This window comes from Lagopus muta, chromosome 18, assembly GCF_023343835.1.
Source record: "Lagopus muta isolate bLagMut1 chromosome 18, bLagMut1 primary, whole genome shotgun sequence".
In the NCBI taxonomy this organism is placed as follows: Eukaryota; Metazoa; Chordata; class Aves; order Galliformes; family Phasianidae; genus Lagopus; species Lagopus muta.
In genome coordinates, this window is record NC_064450.1 from 3,369,466 (window position 1) to 3,392,513 (window position 23,048).

Sequence of the window (23,048 nt, forward strand, 5' to 3'; positions counted from 1 at the left end):
TTACAATGAAGTGTCAAAAAGGAGATATTCCTGCCAGCACCTGGGATTCGAGGTGATGCATCGATCTGAATTTGTTTTGATTCTGAATTTATTTCCGAGCTGCCGACACGCGGAGATTCAGCATTTCCCCCCCAACACCCCGTTTCCCTGCCTTTCAGTGCTGTTTTCCCGGGGTTCGAACACGTGGCCTGAAGCTCTAGCTCCGGCGGGGAGGTGGGACTTAGCGAGATTGATGGGCTAACGAGCCAATGGCTTGCTTGAAACCCTGTAGCAACTGAGCCGCTGTCTCCCGCTAGAAACACGAGGAGGGGGCGTTCGAGGTGCGCGGCCCCGCAATGGGAGCCGAGGTGGGCGGGGTTACCTCAGACGGGTGCGCCAATAGGCGGCGGCAGGGCGGCCGCAGCGACGCGAGGATGGACGGGGCTGTTGTTACCCCTCACCAATGAATGCTGAGGGGGGCGGGGCCGGGCGGGAGCGGTCCAATAGCATGGCTGGGGGGCGGGGCCCAGCGTTCTGTCAGAACGCCGCGGCAGCGGGTTGAGGGGTGAGCGAGCGCGGCTGCGGTTCGGCGCGGGCAGGCGGTGAGGCGGGGACGGACGGGCGGAGCGGGACGGGACGGGACGGGACGGGACGGGACCGGACCGACTCCCCGCTGAGCCGAACCCCTTCGCCTTCCTGAGCCGCGACAGGAGGTCGGCGCCGTCTGTCGCGAAAAACGACCATCTCCGTTCTGTCGCGACATGACGCGCTCCGCCGCCGTTCCCCGCCGCTGACGCCGGGCTTCGGGCACGACGGGACCGCAGCACTCCCGGCGATCAGGTCATGCCGCCGCCCGCCCGCGCCGCCGCCCGCCGCCGTGTCCTCACCGCCGGGATGGGCCGCGGGAGCTGAGCCGGCGCGGAGGATGAGCCAGGCGGGCAGCCCGGGGAGAGCCTACGACTTTCTGCTGAAGTTCCTGCTGGTGGGAGACAGCGACGTGGGCAAGGGCGAGATCCTGGCCAGCCTGCAGGACGGCGCCGCCGAGTCGCCCTACGGCTATCACATGGGTAAGGGCCGCCCCGCCCGCGGGACCGGCTGCGCCGTGCGGGGACGCGGAGCTGCCGGCGGAGCGGGATCCCGACGCGGTGTAACGGGCCGTGCGGGTCATCTGCGCTGTGCAGTTTCATACACAGAACGCGTTGTCAGGGTGGTGAGATTTCTCTTACTGAGCAGTCATCCGTAAAGGAAGAGAAACGCTAGGAAAAATCTTGTTCTTGTAAGTATCCGTGAAACAGCAAATGTATTTGCTCTGAAACAGCTTTCGCTGGAAGAAGAGATTGCTTTTTCTCCCTGTTTATTGCTCTTCCACATCAGAAGAGTGGCCCTTTAAGACCAAGGTTCGCGTTTGTAGTGTGTTCTTTCACTTAAGCTTTTTAAAGGGCAAGACAGAAGAGCCTCATCCGTGCCAGGTACGTTCTGTCTGCAGACCAGAGTTCTGAACACTGCCAGCTGATTTAAACCTGAGCCAGTGGCTTTGGGAAAAGGGATTTTTTTTTCCTTCTTTCTCCCTGTTCTCTTCATGTCCCCTGACCTATTTTCCTAGAACACAACTCTAGTCTCCCCTTTTCCTTCCTACTGCAAACCTATTGTGTGAGTTATTAAAAAACAAGCGATCTTGTAAAATTACCCGTTGCTTCAAATTACTGCTACTATAAGTCTCTGACTAGTTAATTCATTTGGAAGGCTTTGCATTTGTTATTATATTGAGTTCGTTGCACTGAATCAAAGCAAAGGAGTGGGTGGAGGTGGAGAGTTCTTTTTGTGGCTGCTTATGAGTCAGACTGCGCCTCGAAGGTATCTGTGTGCATTTTAAGATGTTTACTTAATAGCTTTTGCTACCTTCCTCCTTGGGATGTTGCAGTCTCCTCAGTCTGGATCCTCCAGGTGACTGGAGAAAAAGGGGAAAGGGCTTCAGGGGGGAGCAAGCCAAGTCTGGCCCTGTTCTGTACATGTGGTCTAAGTTTATACATCCTTATTCAGCAGCAGCAGTGCAGTCTCCAGTATGCCTTGACATAACAGTTTTTGACCAGCTCCCAAGCTCATAGATCATACTTTAGTCCTTGCTTATAAACCTTTTGCTACTCGTGGCTTGCATGCAAATCACATTTAAATTGTGTTGGTATCTCTGTGAGTGCATCTCTTGACAGCCAAGAAATACAAATATTCTCTTGGAATTATTTAGTGAGTACTTAATGTGCCACTTGGAGAATCTTCATCCATAATAACATCTCCAAAATATTTCCACACGAGGCTGTACGTTCTGTACTGTGCTTTGTGGATTGTGGTCTCTTCACCAGTCTTAACTATACACAGACAGATCCAGTTATTCATGTCTCACCAAACCTCTTATGCACAAGTTGCTCTTCCTTGGAGAGAGAAAGGAGTTGTAGCCACAAGCTGATGTGCACATGTGAAGAGAGGGGTGTGAGACACAAGTAAGGGCAGATGTAATGGAGGATGTGGTCCTGGGCTGTAAAGGAACACGTTAATGAGCGGCATCCCCAGGGGTCTGTCATGGGACTGGTGCTCTTTAACATCTTTATCAATGACGGCGATGATGGAATCAAGTGCACCCTCAGCAAGTTTGCTGATGACACCAAGCTGAGTGGTGCGGTCAACACAGCTGAAGGAAGGGATGCCATTCAGAGGGACCTCGAGAGCCTGGAAAGGTGGGCCCGGGTGAACCTGATGAGGTTCAACATGGCAAGTGCAGAGTTTTGCACTTTGGCCAGGCATCCATACAGACTGGAAGGAACGGTCCTTGAGAGCAGCCCTGTGGAGAAGGACCTGGGGGTCTTGATAGATGAAAAACTTAACATGAGCCAGCAGTGTGCTCTTGTGTCTTGGAAGGCAAATGGTATCCTGGGCTCCATCAAAAGAGTGGTGGCAGCAGGGACTGGGAGGTGATTGTCCCCCTCTACTCTGCTCTTGTGAGGCCCCATCTGGAATACTGTGTCCAATATGGAGCCCCCAGTACAAAAAAGACAGGGAAGTATTGGAGAGAGTCCAGAGGAGGGCCACTAGGATGATCAGGGGACTGGAGCACCTCCCCTACGAGGACAGGCTGAGGGAGCTGGGCTTGTTCAGCCTGGAGAAAAGAAGGCTGTGGGGTGACCTCATTGCAGCATTTCAATACCTAAAGGGAGCCTACAGAGGGGAGGGGAATCAACTCTTTGAAAGGGTTGCTATGTGTAGGATGAGGGGAAATGTTTTTAAGTTGAGGGAGGAGAGATTTAGGTCAGACATCAGGGGGAAATTCTTTACCCAGAGAGTGGTGAGGTGCTGGAACAGCTGCCCAGGGAGGCTGTGGATGCCCCGTCCCTGGAGGTGTTCAAGGCCAGGTTGGATGTGGCCCTGGGCAGTCTGGTCTAGCATTAAACATGGAGGTTGGTGGCCCTGCATGTGGCAGGGGGGTTGGAGATTCATGAGCCTTGAGGTCCCTTCCAACCCTGGCCATTCTGTGATTCTGTGATTTAATCTTACATTTTGTGCAACTGTGGTATAATTAAGATTTTGTTTACACAACCACAGCATACCGTTACGTCTCACTTAATGAAAGATGTTGACTTGAACTGTGGAAAATCTGTAGAAAATACTTTCTTGCTCTTCATCCATCTCTGTTTTTTAAGGTATAATGTTCTCCACTGTACCAAATGTGGAGGACTTTTGAACACTTGCATGTATGCTTACCAGTTGTTATCCCTTAATATCCCTTCAGCTCTTCCTGCATCACTTGAGTACAGCAACATAGGATGCAGCTGTGGGAGACCTGTGCAGGCTGTGAGAATAGAGATGCTGTGAGAGGGAGCAAGCTAAACATCCTGTTGGTGTTATGACTCACTTTCTGATTTGACTTAAAAGCTTGATAAACAGGAGGAGAATTGAAGTGAGCCCTGCAGGACATGAAGAGAGGTAGGAGGAAGACGTGGTGAGGATGGGCTGATCAGCAAAGAACGCTGCTTGTTGTCTTCGGCAGCATCAGATTAGTTGAGCAAGCAAGGAGAATGAAGACAAAGTAGAACACAGAGTTGACCAGAACAGCATGTGCTATCGTTTGGGTGTTTTTTTTTTGGTGTGGTGGTTTGTTTGGATTTTTTGTTTGGCTTTTGAATGCCCAAAGGCTTTGTGTTCATCTATGAGCTGTGTAATTGTGCCATCTCATGTGTATGGGCTCAAACTTCAGTTGTATAAACCAGAAATAATTTTTTCGCAGACACTTTGACTAGTTATTCAAAAATAAACCTGCAGTCTCTCTCATTCCTGGGAAAATACAGCAGTCACGTGTCTTACTATTTTTTGTCAGTACACAAAATTGATATAAAATCTGGAGGCAGGAAGGGAAGCCAGCATCGTGTGGTCTCTCAAGTCTCTGCAAGCTGCTGCTGGTCCAGGAGCTGTGGTATGAAAGCATTTGGCATAATACAGCTAGTAAGATGAAATACAGCCTCTTCATCTCTGAATTCTTAATGACCAGAGGGCTTGGAAAGAAGAGAAGAAGCTTTATTAACATAACAAAGTAGGGACTGCTATGGAAGATACATTAGTGAGCACGATTCATAAAGATAATCCAGGAAGCAGTTATTCTGAAGGTGGGCAGGTAGGCAGTAAGGTTAGTTGTCTGGGTAACCTGCCGTTAGAGGTTTCCCACGTCTTGCTGAAAACTGAAATATTACAGGTTGGACACGATAAGGAAAAAAATGCACAAAGATGATCTTAGGGAGCTGCAGAAACTTTGCTGCTAAGTATTGCTGATTTATCATCAGAATATATTTGGAGGAAATAGAACATAATACCTTAGATGTTCTGTCACTGGGCAGAAAAATATTTTCATGCCTTGCACCAACAGATTTTTATTCAGCTGGGTTCTGTTTTTGCTTCCACATTAAAATAGAAAAAATTTTGCTTGTGATGAGATTGCTTGACACGGGGGCTGAAAGGAATGATTGCCTACACTTATTGCACTCCTAGTCCTTTTCTTGCAGGAACCCCAGGTTTACACTGGCAAATTCTTTCATCCTTTCTCCCTCAGTGACCTTTTTATGTTCCATCTCAGGGAGAACAATAATTGATCACTTTGCTGTTATGGGGTAGCTTTCCAAAAGGCATGAATTCCTCCCCCACTTCCCTTTAAATTACGTTAAAATTCATTTGTGTGCCCACTCATCTCAGTTAAAAACGTGTAAATCAGCATTTTTGTAGAAAGGAGAAGCAGGTGGGATTTGATCTCATACAAAAGCTAAGTGCCAAGAAGGCAACTGGTTTCTTATGTTGTTATTATGGGCTGCCATGGCACTGGTGTTTCAGACAGGGCGTCTGACTTCTTTTGGGATGGGCCTGTGAAGCAGTGATGGATGCAGCTCTGAGTGTGCTGGTTACAACTGCTCCTTCAGTGCTGCCTTCCAAGAAGGACTACATTAATTCTGGGTTGTAGTATGTGATGCATGTGGAGAAAGAGCCCCTCTATTACTTTATAAGACATGCCCACTTCATGAGACCAGTGCATTTTCCCCCATGTGTGGAAGCAGACTTAAGTGTAACCTTTTTTTTTTTTTTTTTTTTTTTTCTTTTTTTTTAACCTTTTTTCTGTATATAAACACAGATAAAGGGTCCTTTCATGTTGTCTGTGACTGCCAGGTCAGTCAGTGGAGTTGTTTTGTTGGGGTTTTCTTGTTTCTAGCTGGTCTTGCACATCTGTTGGAACAATTAATATTCACCTCGCTTGATTTAATGGAGAAGTAGTAATCCTAGGCATGAATGGTAGTTCATAGGTGTTCCTAAGTTTCTTTGAAACTTCCATAAAATTAGTTTTGCTTTGTTACACACTTCTATTCAACCAGCTTCCTTCAGCCTAATGTAGTGAAATCATTTCTTTGGCTTAATGTTACTTGGCAACTTTGGAATCAGGAGCTTGCATCCGTCTCATGGCCAAGAGTTGCATTTCATGAAGGTGAGGAGGTAGGCTGTCTCACCCTGAGGTCTGCAGACCCCCTTGATCAGTGGGCAAGAACTGCTGTTCTCCCCATCTCTCTCCTCACCTCACCAATATCCCTGCCTAAAACTCACCTGCACAGACATGTTGGAATTTGATACCTGCTATTGCTACTTGGGTTTGTTGTGGCAAAAATGGTTACAGCAGTAGCTCAGGTTCTCCTTTTTCTTTCTCATGCCCATTCTCTAGCTCACTGTGCTGCCTGTCTCCATTTCCCTTGGGTTACTGGTGTCCTTTTTTTTTTCTTCTCTTTTTTCTCCTCCCTTTAATTTTTTACAGATGTGCAGGAGTGGGAAAGAGACTGTAAATAAACAAAATTACCAGGAAGCTCCCAGACAGGTGTGCAACATGAAAGGAAAAGTCCAGGCTGGTTTGGAAAGCGGTCAGACTTTAGGCTCATTTCAGTCTTTTAAGTTGCTTTGACCTAACCCAAAAGGTGCTCATCTGTGCAATATGTTGATTAAAATACATTTACATATTGCTGTAAACTTGCTCTTGTTCTGGGAATATAATGAGAATGCAAAATGGGATGAAGAATAGAAATTGGTTAATTAAAAAAAAAAAATATTTCTATCCAATATTATTTAGTTTCTCTGGATTTTGTTTAATGCGAGACTGAAAGTACAGAAAAGCAGTGCCATTTTATCCAGTCCTTGACATGGGCTGGAGTTTGTCATGCTGGTTTTCTTTAAGGAAAATCTCAAGCAAGGTTCTGATACACCAGACAAATTTGTTTTGAGCTTGCTGTGCTTTTTCCATCCACTTTTCACTGTTGATACGGTGGAACACATCCATACAAATAATTATTCTTTTTTGTTATGCCTTCCTGTGTTGTAATAAAGTATGAACTGGTTAAATAGGCAGACAGTCACAACTTGGAGTCCCACAGCAAAGTGAAGCTGTTGCAGCTAAGGCCCCGATTTACTGATCGTTGATATAGCGCATGTGGAATAAACAGTCCTCCAGAAAGGTGAAATAAAGCCTTCTGTGTCAGCATTATAATTTAGTACCTATTCAGGGCAAAGTTTACAAAAACACTGGTGTTCACAGCAGCTGTTATGTATCTGCACTGTCACTCAAATCTAAGGAGAAATTGAAAGCTAATTAGTAGGAAGCTCTAATCTCATGTCTGCCCAGGAGTGGAGGAGGCTTAAAGGTCTAGAAACTGACACTGCTCCCTTATTTATAGCAGCCTGAGGCTTTAATGTAGCACATGCCTGCTATGGTATAATTGCATTTTTGTTTGGTCTGTTAGTCAGGCTGTTATTCTGGCTTCATATATTGGAAGAAGGAATTCCTGAGTCTTTCTCTGGACCTTGCTGGTAGCTCTCTGCAGGAGGTGTGCCTTTTATGGCCCTGAGGGCTGCAAGTCACCAAGGAAGTTGCTCTTAGTGCTGGACCAAATCTCTGAGCTGTGCTTTAGCTAAGGTGAAAATCCTCGTAGTAAACAAAAATAACTGCTTTTGAAGTGGGGATGAAGAGGGAGTGGGGCCTAGCAGGTAAAACACCCTTACACACATACAGAAACTTCTCTGTCAGGTCGGTAACATAGGACAGTTCTGTAGGCATGTGAATGTTAAAGATTGAGCATTTTGGAATTGTGTTTGTTGTTAGAAGCAGGGAAATGGGAAAGCTCTTTATTGTTCGTGAGATACAGCCTCGTGCTAAGCTGAAAGCTGATATAACAGCTTCACTGTTTTTCTCTGTGGTGTTGGATTTGCTGGTGTGCAGGAACTGCGTGCGGTCAGCAAGGGCTGCCAGGAGACAGAGGTGAGTGCAATAGGTGGGAGCGTATGGGAGAGCACGGGCTGTTGGCCCAGAGCATTGGGCACTGACATCTTTTCTGGAACACTGGATTTCAGTGTAGATGCTGGTAGTTTTATGTATGAGGGTGGAGAAGCTGACGAGAATTTTTAGTGGGGAGATTTCCATCTGTTTTGTCAGCTTATTTTTAAGAACTTAACATGTGATTTCTTGAGTTAATGCAAAATCAAACCATCCAGAGTTTCTCCCATTGTATTATTTTTGGATCTCAGCTTCACATTCATATAACATGAGCTCCTGGCAATACCTGTAGTGTCTTTAAGTGTATTTGCACAGAACTGTTTTCATTCTTGACTCAGGAGATGACCTATCTAATGAAAACTCCCAGCGATTCTAAATACGTAGCTAGTTTAAGACCCATGTTTATGTGCAGATGTAATAAAAGAGACTGAACATGTGGCCACATTTAGAAGTGAACTGCAGTCCAAGAGTGACGCATTTGCCTTATATGAGTTGTGGCTCATCTCTTGCACTTTCAAATGCAGACTGATGGCTTGTGTCAAATGCAGGCTGATGGCTTGTGACTGTAATTTGTTTAGTGTAAGGTGTGTCCCAGGCTGATGGCTCGTATTTTACCTCTCTGCTCTTCAGCCTGGTTTTATACTGCGTTTGTTCAGCACAACTTGGCAGTCAGTACCTCACTAGGAGGCTCCTGCCATTTCTCCTCTGGACTGTGATTGCATGCAGGGAGCCCTGCCCTGGCCTTAGCAGTGTATGTCTGTTGTGATCCCACATCAGCAAACTGAAATAGCCAAGAATGCCTGCTATTCCAATGAATATATTGAAGAAACAGTCAAAAGCCTACTTGAGGATTTAATGCTCAATTTGCTTGTTGTTATAGAAAGTGGGCTGTTATTGTTGCTTGTATGAAACAGAAAAGATATTAATTAAAAAAAAAGTTTAATTTAAAAAGCAGAAGGGGGCTGTTATTCCATGGACTTCAAAACAAAGTAACTTACAAATTTTAGAGATGAAATCATTAATGCAGCTCCCATGCCCTTGTGCTTTGTTTGCAAGCTGACTTTAATACAGCGCCTCAAATATTTAAGTGCAAGAAACATGAAACTGCCAGCTGGAAAATTCAGACCCAGCAGGCTGCCTTCCTAAGGCTTTTTCACGAGCAGGCTGAGGAGGAGAGGCTCCTGCAGATGATGAGTTCAATGGAATGACTAAGTCAGTATAAGTCTTGTGGGTGCAGGATCTCTCCATGGATCTGGGTGTCTGTGTTCCCATTCTGATTGCTTTAGCAAGGAAATGCTATCCCTGTACATGCTGCAAAATCCCAGTCAGCCCATGACTGTCCTTCCGATCTTTCTCTGTGTTTACTTCTGTAAATATGCCAGGTGAAGTTTGCATGACCTTGACTTCTCAAACCAGTTCAGAATTTGTAGATTGTGGTTTAACTTGAGCACATACTTTATAAAATAGAAATGTGACAAATGGGACTTTAAACAAGTTCATAACCTCTAAACTTTTATTTTCCTTTTTAGTTCATTCTAAAAGGACCTGTATCATTTGCCTGATCTTAGTCTTGGAGCAAGAGGATTGCAGAGTCCAAGAATACATGCAGTGTAATGACCTTTCTGGTCTCCAAACAGGAGTTTAATGCAGTGGTGGTTGAGTGCTGTGGTTTTATAGGCAGTCTCACTTCTCAGTCTACACCAGACTTTTATCTTCAACATCTGTAGGACAAATAATTCAATGCAGAAGAAGTGAGAAGTGACCACGTAGTTTTGGGGTGAAGAAAAAGTCTGCAGTTGTAATGACTGAAATGAAGCTTGGCTGCAGACTGATGAGTTACCTCTGGGTAGGAGAGGGGCCTCTGGGGGAACAGAGGAGCAGCCTTCCAGCACCCCTGGGCTGGTCATCAAGGGGACAGAATCATTCTTCATAACGAGTTCGTAGGTGTAGGTTGAAACAAGAGGTTCAGAGGTTCAGAATGGGTAGGAGGGATAACATTTTCTTCAGAGCCAAGCTGTGAGAGTTGAGGTTGCACAGATGATCCCCAGACCTCACAGCTCATCCTGGTTTGAACAGGAGATTTATACAACTGACCTGAGGTTGGCCAACCTGACATTTCTTTTTGTCCTTTTCACCCCAAATCAGTTTATTCTAATTTAATGGAAAAGTGAAGCCAACTAAACAATGAAGAGAACAAGATCTTAGTAACATATGGCCTTTCTTTTTCCTTTAAATCTGAACACAAAGTGCCAGGAAAAAAATCTTTCTGAAGTTTTCCTCCTGGAAAAAAAAAGTACAGTTAGAACGTTGGCAGCTCTTCTGCTGGAATAGCTGGGGAGGAGGAGAGGAAAGAACTGGATATCTGATCCAAACCAAACTTAATTTCCTTTATTTTTATAATGGAAGATACATTGTGACTTGGTAGTTCTTCAAGTTATTGTTAACATTATCTGGAGAGCCCACTTTGCTGCAGGATGTGTTTTGCTTGGGATTTCAAATCCAAGGAGTGCAATGGGTCTTCTGTTGTTCTGGTTTGGCAATATAGTTTGAAAGCTCTTTCTCTTCAATTATCTGTGCTTTTGCTTTTATATTTTTAAAGCAAAATTATGGTGCTTACATTTACTCCACTTATTCTTTGTGAATTCCAACTTTGATCTTCATTGTAATGACAGAATTCACAATATACAGGAGTATGCCTCTGAAATAGAATTCCAATGTTGTAATTTTTATGATGTGTTAATAAGCTTAACTAATAACAGTAGTGTAATTTTTCAGAAGCATTTATTTGCAGCTTGATTTAAAGCCTGAGGAAGTTTTGGGGAGGTTTCTAACTCTTCTCTGAGCTCTTAGACCTATAGCTCAGAAAAATGATGGCTGGATGGTCTTGTGATTCTTGTCGTGCCAAGTATTTCTGAGCTGGTTTACTGCTAATGAAGTGTCAGGATATAAAAGATCATTGTTCTCTTCTGGAAAATGTCGTAAAATGTGAAGTATTGCATCTGCTTTTAATATTTTTATGGTGGCTTTGAAGCTATTCTTCTTTCCAGATTCTGGCCATGTTTCAAGCCTAGCATTCTAGATAGAAGGGCAAGTTGCACGTGGCTGCTTCTCATTTCTTTCTCAAGTTGTAGAATCTGTAGAAGATACGTAAGCTACTTCTGCTTCTTTCCCTATGTACCAGGATGATTTGTCCTTACCTGTGAAGCTGAATTACTATACCAGGAGGATATCCATATGCACAAGGACTATTGGACAATCAGTTCTTATATAAAACCCATTTGACTCTTTTGAGGTTAGCTATCTTAGCCTGGTGAAGCTTCTCTTCATTCTGCTTTCCATGGATGTGCAGAACACCATGTCATATCTTGAGACACATTCATATGTCAAAAAAGATGAAACAATCGCATTTCAACAATGTTTAGTTGCAAGGAATGTGGAAGATGTGTGAGATCTCATATGACAGGCTGCCCTTGAGAGCTGGTGTTCTTTGAAAGTAATATAGCAGCTTTTCAGGAAAAGAGAACACTTGTTAATATTGTGCTCCTTTCTCATGTCACCATGACATGAACTGCAGGAACTGGAGGAACCTGCAGGAACTGGAGAACAGCAACAGTGAGAAGATGCTAGGTCATGGTCACCTTTAATTTGATATCAAATGGACCAGAATTCATCTTTGACCTCAAAGGAGAGCATAACCGTTTCTTAAATTTCACTCTATTTTTCTCATCCAACTACCTCACTTTGTGTGTGTCCTTCTCAAAGCTCCTGTCTCTTCACTCAGCCATTTATGGTTCGGTCACTACCTGGTTCTGTGCGCTTTGTTTGCCTGGACTTCTTGCTCTGTACCTCTGCTCAGCTCCTCTGTTCAGCCTCCATCTCAGTGTCTCATCCCCACCTTTGTTCTGCCTTCATGCTGGCATCTTTGTCACATCTCTCTTAACACGTAACTCAGTGTTCTGTCAGTTCCTAATTTCTTTGTCCAGCTGGTAACAATCATTCCCAATCTGTTCTCTGCAACTTCTGTCTTTTCACATGAGTTTTCTAGCCAGCAGTGTGTTGCTGTGCTTGCAGGTTGTATCCTGATGCCAGTCAATCTATGAGGCACTGGAATTCTGTGATTGTCCATTATTTATGGTCTCCTTGTATCAATTTATTCTTTCACATCTGTGTGGAGGAAAACTCTTCTCACGTGACATTTCTGGAACTGATACATTAGTCTCTTCCTGTCTTCTTTCAAACTCAATAAAATAGGATGATGCTTTAAAAAAAAAAAAAGAAAAGAAAAAAAAAACAACAAAAAACTTTTTTTCCCTGTGTAATGCTAATAATAACATTGCCTTTTCCTGCAGTGCTACTATTTATAAACAGTAACATGGTTATATATACTTACAAATATATTCTTCTCAGGAAGTTAGCTGCAACTTGCAGCAAGCTGTTGAGGCAGCCAGCTTAGCTTACACCTCTGATATCCTTTCCTTCTGGAAGAGTGAAGAGGGGAAATGATGAACTGATGCCTCTTCCTGACCTGGGGATGTGGGGACGCATCTTCTTGTGGAGTAAATTTGGATTGTGCAGAAGCTATCTATTTTTTGTGCACAATTGAATTTTAAGACGGAGGAAAATGAAATATTGTCTCAGAGTCTTCATTTTCTTTCCTCTTAGCATGAACAGAAAGAGATCATTCTGAGGTTTTGGCTCTTTATTTAGCCACCCTAGCAGAAACTCTGCAAACTAAGGCATGATTTTATAAATGAAATCATGTACTTTTAAGTTGTTTGCAAGTTTTTGGGGGTAGGATGCAAATTCAGCATGTGAAGTACTGGCTTTAGTTTGCTTACAAACACTGATGATGAGAGAGTAGACAGAAACATAGGTTCTGTTTCTGTAAATTAGCAATCTGGCTAATTAAATCTTGTGGCTCATACAGGTTTTGGAGTTGTAATTTGGTTTTCAACTAAGCATTGGAGGTGTGCCATAAATTTATGACAAACTTCTTAATCCTGTACCCATTTCTTTGCTTTGAAGGACAGTTGGTCTGGGCTAGAGCCAATGAGAAATGCTCTGAGATTTTTGGATTCTAACCTGGTGCCCTAGGAACTTGCAAGCATGAAAAGCTTCTGAGTAATAAAGACCATTTTGATTTGTAAGAGTAGATTTCTTGTAAGCTGATTTCTTTAAACATTTGCAGGAGAACAAGTGTGCTGAGGGATAGGCTGTGGGATTCACATATCTGACCATAAGCAAACATAAAAATAAAAGCAGAGCTTTCTGATCCAGATCTGTTATTTAAAAAAAAAGAAAAAAGGAAAATTGTCACATCTTTGAAATGAGTGCAAAACTTATTATGTGTAATTGCAGTTTGTGATTTGATTAATGAGCTGAAGAAAACAGTCTGGATCTAAAATTCCAGTATCCTTATTTCAAACTGAATACCCAATCTGTGCTTTTCAAACACATGGCTTTTATTGCAGTAATTAAGGGTGATAGAAGAGATTAGAATTTGGAAAATGATGATGATTCTGAAATGGCAAGCAGAAGGCAAGTCTGACTGTCACATAACCTGACCTTTGTGCTTGCATATCAAATTGTATGGTCCAGTTTTATTGCAAATAATTTATTGGCAGTAAGAAGTTTCAAACATCAGCTTAATTGAATTCTGAATCAAAAGCATGGTGTGGGTCTGCTTGCTTGGGGTGATAAATGAACGGGCTTGGAAGCTGTGGCACTTCTCAAATATACTTGAGACAGTCGCAAATGTGTTCCTAGCTGTAATTTTGCCGTGGATAAAGAAAGGTAGATAGCATAGAAGGCTTATAATGGGAAATGATGCATGAAAGCATTTTAAGCACTCTCTAAAGCCTACCACCTGTTTTCTCAGTGCTGCCAACAGTCTTTGAAGGATGCTTTTGCTTGACTTTGTTAAACATCCCAGACTCAGAATCCCACTGACTGTGTGTATCTATTTATGGTTCTGTTTGTTTTGTAGAGTCTTAAGGTTTGGCACAGAAACAGACGGTGGGAAGGAGATGTTAATGTATCTGATATAACTATTAGTTATCGTCTAATTTGGGCAAACCATTGGAAATCTCCGAAATGTGGTCAGGTCATGTTCTCTGTTCTCCTATAGGTTATTTAAATTAAAATACAGATACAAAGAACACTCAGAACAACCTCAAAACCATGTGAATGTTGGACAAACGTCTCATTCCTATGAAAAATTCTGCTTTTTCTTTTCTTTTTTTTTTTTTTTAACTGTCAAAATACAACTGATGATGTGTCTGTAGCCAGTTGCACTCAAACTGAGCTGGAGTATTCTTCACTACTGCAAAGCTGTACTGCAGTTGGCAGCTGCACTGTAAATTACTGAATCTCAGTAACAGAGAACATTTCTGGTGAAGTAATCTTCCTTTGCTGGAAGACAAAATGAGCAACTGAAATGATTGAAGGAGACACATCACAGGAATGCCACTGCGTGCTTCAAGAGGAATAGAAGTTTTACAGGGAATGTAAAAGTGATCAGTGTTGACAAGGATGCAGTGCAGTCAGTGAAGCATCAGTGATGGTATGGAATGGCTGCAAAGCATCTCTGCAGAGAGGATGCCTTCCTATTTGCTGTTGTTACCAAACAGCTGAATGATTTTGGGGTGAATTTTACTACATTCCTAAATGTAGTAATACTAAGTTCAGTTTTCTAGCTGTTTGCTTTGTGCTTGAGAAGAAAAGTATATATTAAAAAAGCAATTCTCTCCAGCAAGGGATGCAGCTTGTCTGAGGTTCTTTAATTTCAGTTTGTGGCTTGAGGCCTGTATGATTTTGATTTATTAAAAACACCAAACTACACAAAAGTGTGAAGCACCACTGAGGGGTTTTTCTGGTTCACTTCAGGCAGCTGAACTCTCTGACCTGTCTGCCTGTTTCTTTCCTCTCTTTTCCTCTGCAGCAATGCTTCTTGCCCATGTATCCCAACAAAGCTATTCAGTATTTCTAAATGAGTGAATAATGTTCTGGAAGGACGTTTGATTTCTGCAACAGCACAGCCCACGTCTGTTGGTCTCATTGTTGTAGCTGCATGCTGTTCCTGATGATTCATGGCAAAAGGCCTTTGTTTTGATTCTTCATCAGTGGCAAATGCAGAAATATTCAGGTTATATTATACTCAGGTCTTATTATCAACTGGCTCTATCTGTATCACAGCTGAAGAGTACAGAAGTTTCTGAACCTATTTCTTCTTTGGAGATCTTCTCAGAAGCCCATAGATGCTCCCATAAACAGCAGCTGGTAGCAGTATATCTTTGAGGTGCCTTATGCATGTCATCTTAAGGAAAAATATGTAATATTTTGCTGTATGTGCAGCTAACCAAGGCCAGCTTGCAGTGGTGCATGCTCCATGGTGCCTGGTTTACTCAGCTGTGAATCTCTGCAATGACTTCCTATGTTTGGTATGTCTTTAAGAAGAAGGATGGATGTCCGTGCACTGCGTGGGATGTCAGTGTTTGCTAATCGTGGTCTGTGTCTCCATGAACTTCTAGATAAACTGATGGAAGTATTTCGCCCTGTGGGAAATAGCAGCAGTAGCACAGGATGCTGGAACAAGCTGTGCAGTTGGGCAGGGTTTGTTCTGTGTTTTATGTTCTTCAGGATTTCTGAAATGATGAAACTTGTTCTTTCAGTACAAAAACAGTTTTTATGTTGTGGTCTGTTCCGTGGCCCAAGGCTTTTCTATAGGCTGGATTTAAAAAATACATATATATGTGTATCTATCTATATATTGTTCTTGGCTTTCAGGTTGGGCAGATGTTTAGTGATTGCTGCTGGAACTGACAAACTATTCAACAAGTCATTGATAGATAAAACTATTTCTAATAGTTCTACAGTGCAGTTGTTCTTTCAAATTTGTCGCTCTTGAATCTTTTCCCCTATGAAGTCCAAGACTGCTTTAGCTCTACTAATAATATCAGCAAATACAATATGTAATTACAATATTGGCAAAGTGTTTTTTATGGGTTGTTTTTCTACTTGCTATTTATTCCATGAATGTAAACTTCAACACACAAAAAGCTAGAAAATGACTGGAGTTATTTGTAATGGAGATCAAGGGCCTGGTTCTCTGTGTGCTTTATCAATTATGTTACAGCATCCATCTTATGAAAAGGAACTGATGCCATCGTGCGATGTAATGAAAGCATTCTGCGATCCTTGGAGGCAGTTGAGGAATTGGGTGATAGCTGTGCACAGAGGAGTTGCCTTCAGTCTAAAACTCACAGATGCTGCACTGTGTGCTGTGCACTCATCTCTGGCAAGAGTGCATTCGCATCTGTAACCAGGGGAACGTTTCCTGTTTTAGATAACCCGTACTGTATGTCAAAGAGCAATGTCTTGTGTTTTTAGTTTAGTGAAGACTCTGTATTCTTAAGCTGGGCGCATATCTCATTTCCCTCGGACGATGTATTTCTCAAGTACCCGTGACAAACGCCGCTTGAGCAGTCGGAGGGGGGCAGATTTGCCAAGCAGCACAAAAGCTGTGCACCATTCCTTTGCCTACCGAGCGCTGACTCGGCTAGCAGCTGCTGCACCGTAACTCCTGTTCGGCAGCGTAACACCTGCTCGTCTTTATTCCACGCCTGACTCTTGCAGACCCCCGAGGTCCTCCTCTGCGCTCCTTGCCCGCACATCAGCCCTCCCCTGCTCTGATGCTGTGTTCCCCGCCTCACTTCTCCACTCATCCATCTTGTCCCCCGCTTACCTACAAGGCCGTGAAAGGAGGCGGGGCGAGGCGCTTTGTTGAAGTCCAGGTGCGCACGAGCTGTGCCCGCTCCGCTCCCACGGCTCTTTCCACCCCGCCTTATCTATCCTGGATGAGGATCCGCTCACGGCAAAATGCGAATTGCGTTGGCCGGGAATCGAACCCGGGTCAACTGCTTGGAAGGCAGCTATGCTCACCACTATACCACCAACGCTGCGGTTGCTGTAGCACATCTTCATTTACTGCCGTGCTGTGCTGTGCATTCCTTCTTTGAGAGTAACATCACCAGGACGGATGTCTTACTAATTCTTCCCATAAATATAGCACACCAAAAAAATCTTATTGCTAAGCATTTGATATATGCACCATTATGAACAGTTATATACACTGTTATACAGCTTCTTTTTATTCTGAGCATTAATGGCCACCCATAGTAATGAATCTTACACCTGCCTTATCGTAACTAATAAAACCCAGCATCTTTAGTAGATACTGAGACTTCCTCTAGCCTGTCTACACAATTCTTGCAATCCATTTATGTGCCCCAGCAGAACCTCCTGGCTGGCTGGTGGGGCTGCTTTCTGTGACAGCATGGGGCTGCCACTGTTTGGATGTAGAAATCCCTTGACAGGCAGTGCTGCCAGCTGGCAGCTCTCAGCTTGTGCTCTTCGTCCCGTACCTAACAGCTGATGAGACTGCAGAAGGACAGCAGGCTCACAGCACAGCAAGAGGTTGAGATTCTTCTGTTTCAAGTCTCAGTACTTCCACTGATTTTGCAGCTTGCTGCTGTCTGTGTACCCAGCAGAACTCTCCTGCAGTGCACTGGGTGTCTCCTCACACCTCTGTTGTTTTGTAGTTGTCTGTGTGCAGTACAAGTACAGGCAGTTCAAGGGATCATCTTCAGCACTCTTCCTCAGAAGATCTGCTGAATTGTTAAGTAGTATTAGGGTATTCTTCCCACTACATTTGTCCTGCATCTGTGTGTTTTTTCTCATTCCCTTGTTTATTTTACGCTCAGAAAATAAGACCTCTGCTCTTCAAGACACGAGTCTTGTTATGTTTTAGGATATTTTCAGTTTTCATGCTTTTTAAACTTCATTTGGAAGAGTTGATGAATAAATGTTCCATTCAGGAGGTTTCTTGTCCATGGCAAAGTCGAGAAACATGAGAAAAACACACCAGTGAAATCGTGTTGCATGACTGAATGGCATGTGTGAATACTGCACACAACTTTTCAGCTAACACTTAATAAGATGAAGCTTTCTTTTTATTTTTTATGTTTATAATGATGCACTTTGTGGATGCAGTGTTAAAGCACAGTGTTCAAAGCCATTCACCTGAGCATTGTGGTGGATATTTTCAGGGGTCAACTGTTGCTACATAGCTGCTTCTGGTTAGTATTACCTAACTGAATTCAGAAGAGCTACTCCCATTTTGTCCAAGAAAGCTGCAAAGCAAGACCTGAGCATATTTTTGGGTATCAACTTGAAGGGATACAGAGAAATCTACTTAAAATGAATCTTGCTTAAGAAATATGAAAACTCTTCTAAGCTTTATGTGAGCAAGTTATTTTTACATATTCATAGAGTAGTAATGCATAAATTCTTTTATGATCAGCTTCTACGAAGTCCGTAACTATTGTCCATATATTACACACATTCAAGCTGATGTAAGATTTGTATGCCTGTGTTCCCCTCAGGAATAGATTACAAGACTACAACAATTCTTCTGGATGGTCGACGAATCAAGCTACAACTCTGGTATGTCTTCCACTGTTCCTCATAGTTTATATTTCAGAGACATAACAAATGCAACTCTTTGGGGCTTGGGTTCACCCTTATGCCTCAGAAATATTTAGCCAAATGGGGAAGAATAATCCAGCTAGCCAGTACTTTGGGCAAGTTGCTTACTTCGTATTTATTTCAGTTTTTCATCTACTTCATATAAAATGGTAAGCCTAGAATTTCTCTAATGGCATAAAAGAGGAAGAAGCAGGGTCAGGGCAGGACAGACAGGAGATGGACTGTGATTTTTGAGGAAACTTCATCTGGGCAAACTGGAGAGCTGAGTTGTAAGAACACAAAGAGTTCAGATAGGGTAGAGAAATGGAGGTGAAAATGAGTTGTTACAGTTATATTCTTTTCCTCCTGGATACAGACAATCTTGTGCCACTTCTATCTTTAAAAGTCTTGTTGATGTTTATTTTAATTTGAAAGTTTTTAAGATACTAGAATTAAATGTCTAATTTATTCTTCATGGGCTGTTTTTGCCTTTATGCATTTCAAGATCACATTTCAAATGTTAAATGCAATGAAGGATAATAGTACTCTGACATACTGTGTCTTGATTACTTGATAATTTGTTCTTATACTTCATTTTTCTACTGCATTCCATTTTATATAGCTTTATAAAAACAGCATATAATGCTCACCTGAGAGATGCTTTAATCCTTTTTGTGGAGGGAAATTATATTCTTAGGACTCCTGAAAATAACAGGTCAGAAATGTTTCTGCAGCTGACCATATACAGACCTACCTCAAAAATTCTTAGGAATTTTGTTTCTTAGCATATCCTTCACTGTGATTCTGTACTTGATGCTTTCACTGTCTCCTTAAAGACTGCTTCCTCATACTGAACTCATAATAAGCTATTGCTGCTGTAATCAAGAATTTACTGTTTTTCCATTAGTTTCCTTGGTGATAGCTATTGTTTCCTCCCACTTTTTTTGTCTGCTGCAAAAACAGAATGTTTCTTCAAGCTGAGCTAAATGCAAAGTCTAGTGGCATACGTATGCTGGACCAGGAGCCTTTGTTTTCCAAGGACAAGTGCAAGAATAACATTTCAAATTCTTGTCCTCTCATACTGAAAAATCTGAAAAATTTAAAAGGCTGAATTCCAGAGAGGGAAAATCCTGTTGAGAATAAGAACAGCTCTTAACACGTTAGTGACTACGTGTGTGACTAACAGAATGAGGGGTGATATTGATCAGCACAAACCTACCTGAACTCTTAATGTTGGAGTCCACCTATTTCTTTTAAAAGTATTTGTAACTTATTTTGTTTAGGGATACATCAGGGCAAGGGAGATTCTGCACCATATTTCGGTCGTATTCAAGAGGTGCTCAGGTAAGCTGCATGCTGCTCTCTTTAATGATGAGTAATGGTATTATAGGAATGTTTAACAGACAGCAAGTTGTTGTGATGACTTTTGTTGCTCACTTGTAGATTGCATGCAGTTGCACTGAGAGTCTAAAGATAACATGAAACTTGGGAAATAATAAGGGGCAGGATTTTCTTGGGTGAGAGGAGGAGGAGGGGCAGAAATTAATGACATGGTGGTTGAACCAGCATGTGCTATAATGATAAATATCTTCAGGCCTTCTTGTTGGCTACATCAACAACTTAAGCCTGTTAGCTTCCTTTAACCATGTGAATATGCATGCTAATGCTGCCTTTTAAAGCTGTGAGCCAGGTAAGGTGAACAGCCAACACAAAACTCAAGAGCACCAGGAAAATACAAACATAATAAAAACTGTAACAAAGTGTATGGACTTATAATGAAATCTCTCAAAAAAACCAAACATACAGTGTAGTGATTTTAGGGTTTCAGATTTCAAAGTACTGCTTTAATTCACGACATGTAGAATTGCATGGTTTATGTTCCAGAATTACATAGAGCATTGAATCTTCAACCTACTGCATCTGACCACTAATATTTATTTACTGTGACTTGTGTTGTGTGAATGATCAATCACATTTGTCTACTGTAAAAAGAAATATTCACCAGTACATAACCCCCTCCCAGAAAGTTTTGGATTCTGTCCCTTACCATATCAGTAGTCTACAGAGAGTTGGGGCTTGGTGTTATAGAATGTCGAGGTTCTGCTTCATTAAGATCTTTCTCAGTATCTTACAGGATTATTTCAGACTCAGAGAATTCACAGATAGTATTTTCTGTCTTGTGCCTTTGTTAAACTTATTTTTTTAATAACATGTATATTTAAAAACAGGGAGTAATACTGGTGTACGACATCACCAACCGTTGGTCATTTGATGGCATCGATCGATGGATAAAGGAAATAGATGAGGTAAGGTACAACCCAGGACTGTCACCAGTCTATTGCAGATGACTAAGACTGACAGTTTATGATATTTTCTGCTGTTTTTACTGGCATTTGCAGGCAGTGCTTACTACGGCGTCATCCAAGATGCCAAGTTTACCATTCTGTTTCTATGTTTACAATTTTGGAAGTTAGAAACATAGCAGCTTGAAATGTCTCATTTCTTTAAAGGTGTTGGCAGTAAGCATATGGAGGGCAAAGATTTTATATTGTAATCCCACTCTTGCTATAGATTTGACACATCTTCTCTGCAAGTGAGAAAGGGATGTTTTTAAATCATAGAATCATAGAATAGCTTAAGCTGAAAGAGACCTCTAGCGATCATCTTGTCCAACCTGGCACTCAGTCTAAACTCTTGAAAAATCTTCTGTTTTAACTGAGGGAAGGGAAAAATTAGAGCCAATTTTTTGTATTGCTTTTCTTTTCTCAGCATGCTCCTGGTGTACCAAAAATCCTGGTTGGAAACCGCCTTCACTTAGCCTTCAAGCGCCAAGTGTCTACTGAACAAGCACAAACCTATGCTGAGCGGCTGGGCATGACTTTTTTTGAAGTCAGTCCTCTTTGTAATTTCAACATTACAGAGTCCTTCACTGAGCTAGCAAGAATAGTATTGATGAGGCATGGAATGGACAGGCTCTGGAGGCCAAACAAGGGTAAGCAAAATACGCTGAAAATGTTTAAAATTAGTCCTGGAAAAGGTTTGTGGTTCCTTAATGAAAAATAAATTCCAGAGAATTGATTCCTTGGCTGACATCAAAATGAAGAGCCAGGAATCTGATACAACTTGTTTTCTAAACAGAAAATATGCACATACAGGCATAACCTGTTCCTGCTTTTGTAGGGAATAGCATGTCTTTCCTAGAACTAAGTTTTGATTGATACATAAGTAGGAAATGGAAGCAGCAGATATTTTTGATAATGCAGGTGTGGGAAAGCATGTGGGAAGAGAAATGAGAATTCATCCTAGAAGTACAGCATGCATGCAGAGTGTTGGTTATTCTACTAGCGTTTGGCTGACAAAAGAAAACTATTATAATGGAAGTTTTATGTCTGTTTTTAAGTACTGAGTCTGCAAGACCTTTGTTGCCGTGCCATAGTTTCCTGCACCCCTGTGCATCTTGTTGACAAGCTCCCTCTCCCAGTTGCCTTAAGAAGCCATCTCAAATCCTTCTCCATGGCCAACGGTCTTAATGCCAGAATGATGCATGGACGCTCATATTCGCTCACATCCAGCAACATCAATAAAAGGAACAGCTTAAAGAAAGCTAAAATTATCCGTCTACCACAGAGCTCATCAAAAAACTGTACAAGAAACAGCTGTAAAATTGCTTAAGCTCTGTGGGAAAAGGAACCTGGATGGAATCCCCTCATGTGAAGCGTTGAATGTGAGGACTCCTTTTTTTTAATAGAGCATACTCTATGTAGGTATCACACTACATAGACAAAAATGAGAAAAACAAGTACTAATTTGGAGCCTGATCACTACGGTAATGCTGCTTTGGAATGAATGACTTGTTCAGTGCAACTGAAAGGGTGTGACGTTTTGCTGTTGGACTTGCATACTTTATTTTAGTTTCTGACTTGCATGATGCCATTGTTTTCACTACTTGATGTATTTTCCTATGGGGAATAATTATCATTATATTGAGTTCTTAATTCCATTAAATCTGGAATGTGGCTTACTGTGTAATTGTTTAAAAAAAAATCCTGTCTTTTTGCAAACTATTAAAACCATGAGTCATTGGTTTACATATCCAGGCAGAAGTTTTTAAATGCAATGTATTGTATACATTGTAAATTCTATAAATAGTGCAACCAATTCCAGTCATACTGCAGTTCTGTATTTGGATGTTTGGTAAAGCTTCCTTGATGACTTCAAAGCACTAACTTAACTAAGCTAAAAATGTGTATACAATTATGATGCACATATGCAACAAGGTTTTGTCCCATTAGTATATGTAATGGATTTGATAAAGTTTTTTGGTATGTTATTTAATACTTTGGGAAAGTAATTTGTGGTTTAAATACTTATTTTTCTGTAAAGAAAAAAAATATATATATTACATTTTATACCACTCTACAGGAAAGTTTGAGAAGGAAATGCCAAAGATTCTATGGTTAAGGGAACATGACTTGAAAACCTGCTTTATAAGAAAAAAAGCACTATTTAAAAAAAATAAATAAATGCTTCTGGAAAATAAATCCTACTAAGCTTTATTTCATTGGAGAAAGTTGTCTTTGTCTTCCTTGAGAAGAACTGGAAGAACAGTGTACCTGAAGTGGACAGCAGGAACATGAAGCCATCTTAAAAGGATGATAAAATACCTTGAATACAACGTCTGTCTTCAATACTGTGAACTGACATGCAGGAG

The 23,048-nt window shown here is 42.0% G+C and overlaps 1 protein-coding gene and 1 non-coding gene across 2 annotated transcripts; one reads left to right on the forward strand and one right to left on the reverse strand.

Annotated features, from left to right (window-relative positions):
* Window positions 1-529: 529 nt before the first annotated feature.
* Window positions 530-22,877, forward strand: RAB40B (RAB40B, member RAS oncogene family). Its single transcript, XM_048965259.1, has 6 exons — window positions 530-1,046; window positions 18,256-18,316; window positions 19,621-19,681; window positions 20,566-20,643; window positions 21,107-21,329; window positions 21,738-22,877. The coding sequence occupies exons 1-6, from the start codon at window positions 905-907 to the stop codon at window positions 22,007-22,009; spliced, it is 837 nt and encodes a 278-aa protein (XP_048821216.1). The 5' UTR covers window positions 530-904; the 3' UTR covers window positions 22,010-22,877.
* Window positions 16,699-16,770, reverse strand: TRNAG-UCC (transfer RNA glycine (anticodon UCC)). Its single transcript has one exon. It is a non-coding gene; the product is annotated as a tRNA-Gly (tRNA).
* Window positions 22,878-23,048: the final 171 nt, after the last annotated feature.

Coding starts and splice junctions, on each gene's coding strand:
- RAB40B (XM_048965259.1), top strand. CDS start 905: ATGAGCCAGGCGGGCAGCCCGGGGAGAGCCTACGACTTTCTGCTGAAG. Junction 18,317..19,620: donor CGAATCAAGCTACAACTCTG/GTATGTCTTCCA, acceptor TATTTTGTTTAG/GGATACATCAGGGCAAGGGA. Junction 19,682..20,565: donor CGTATTCAAGAGGTGCTCAG/GTAAGCTGCATG, acceptor ATTTAAAAACAG/GGAGTAATACTGGTGTACGA.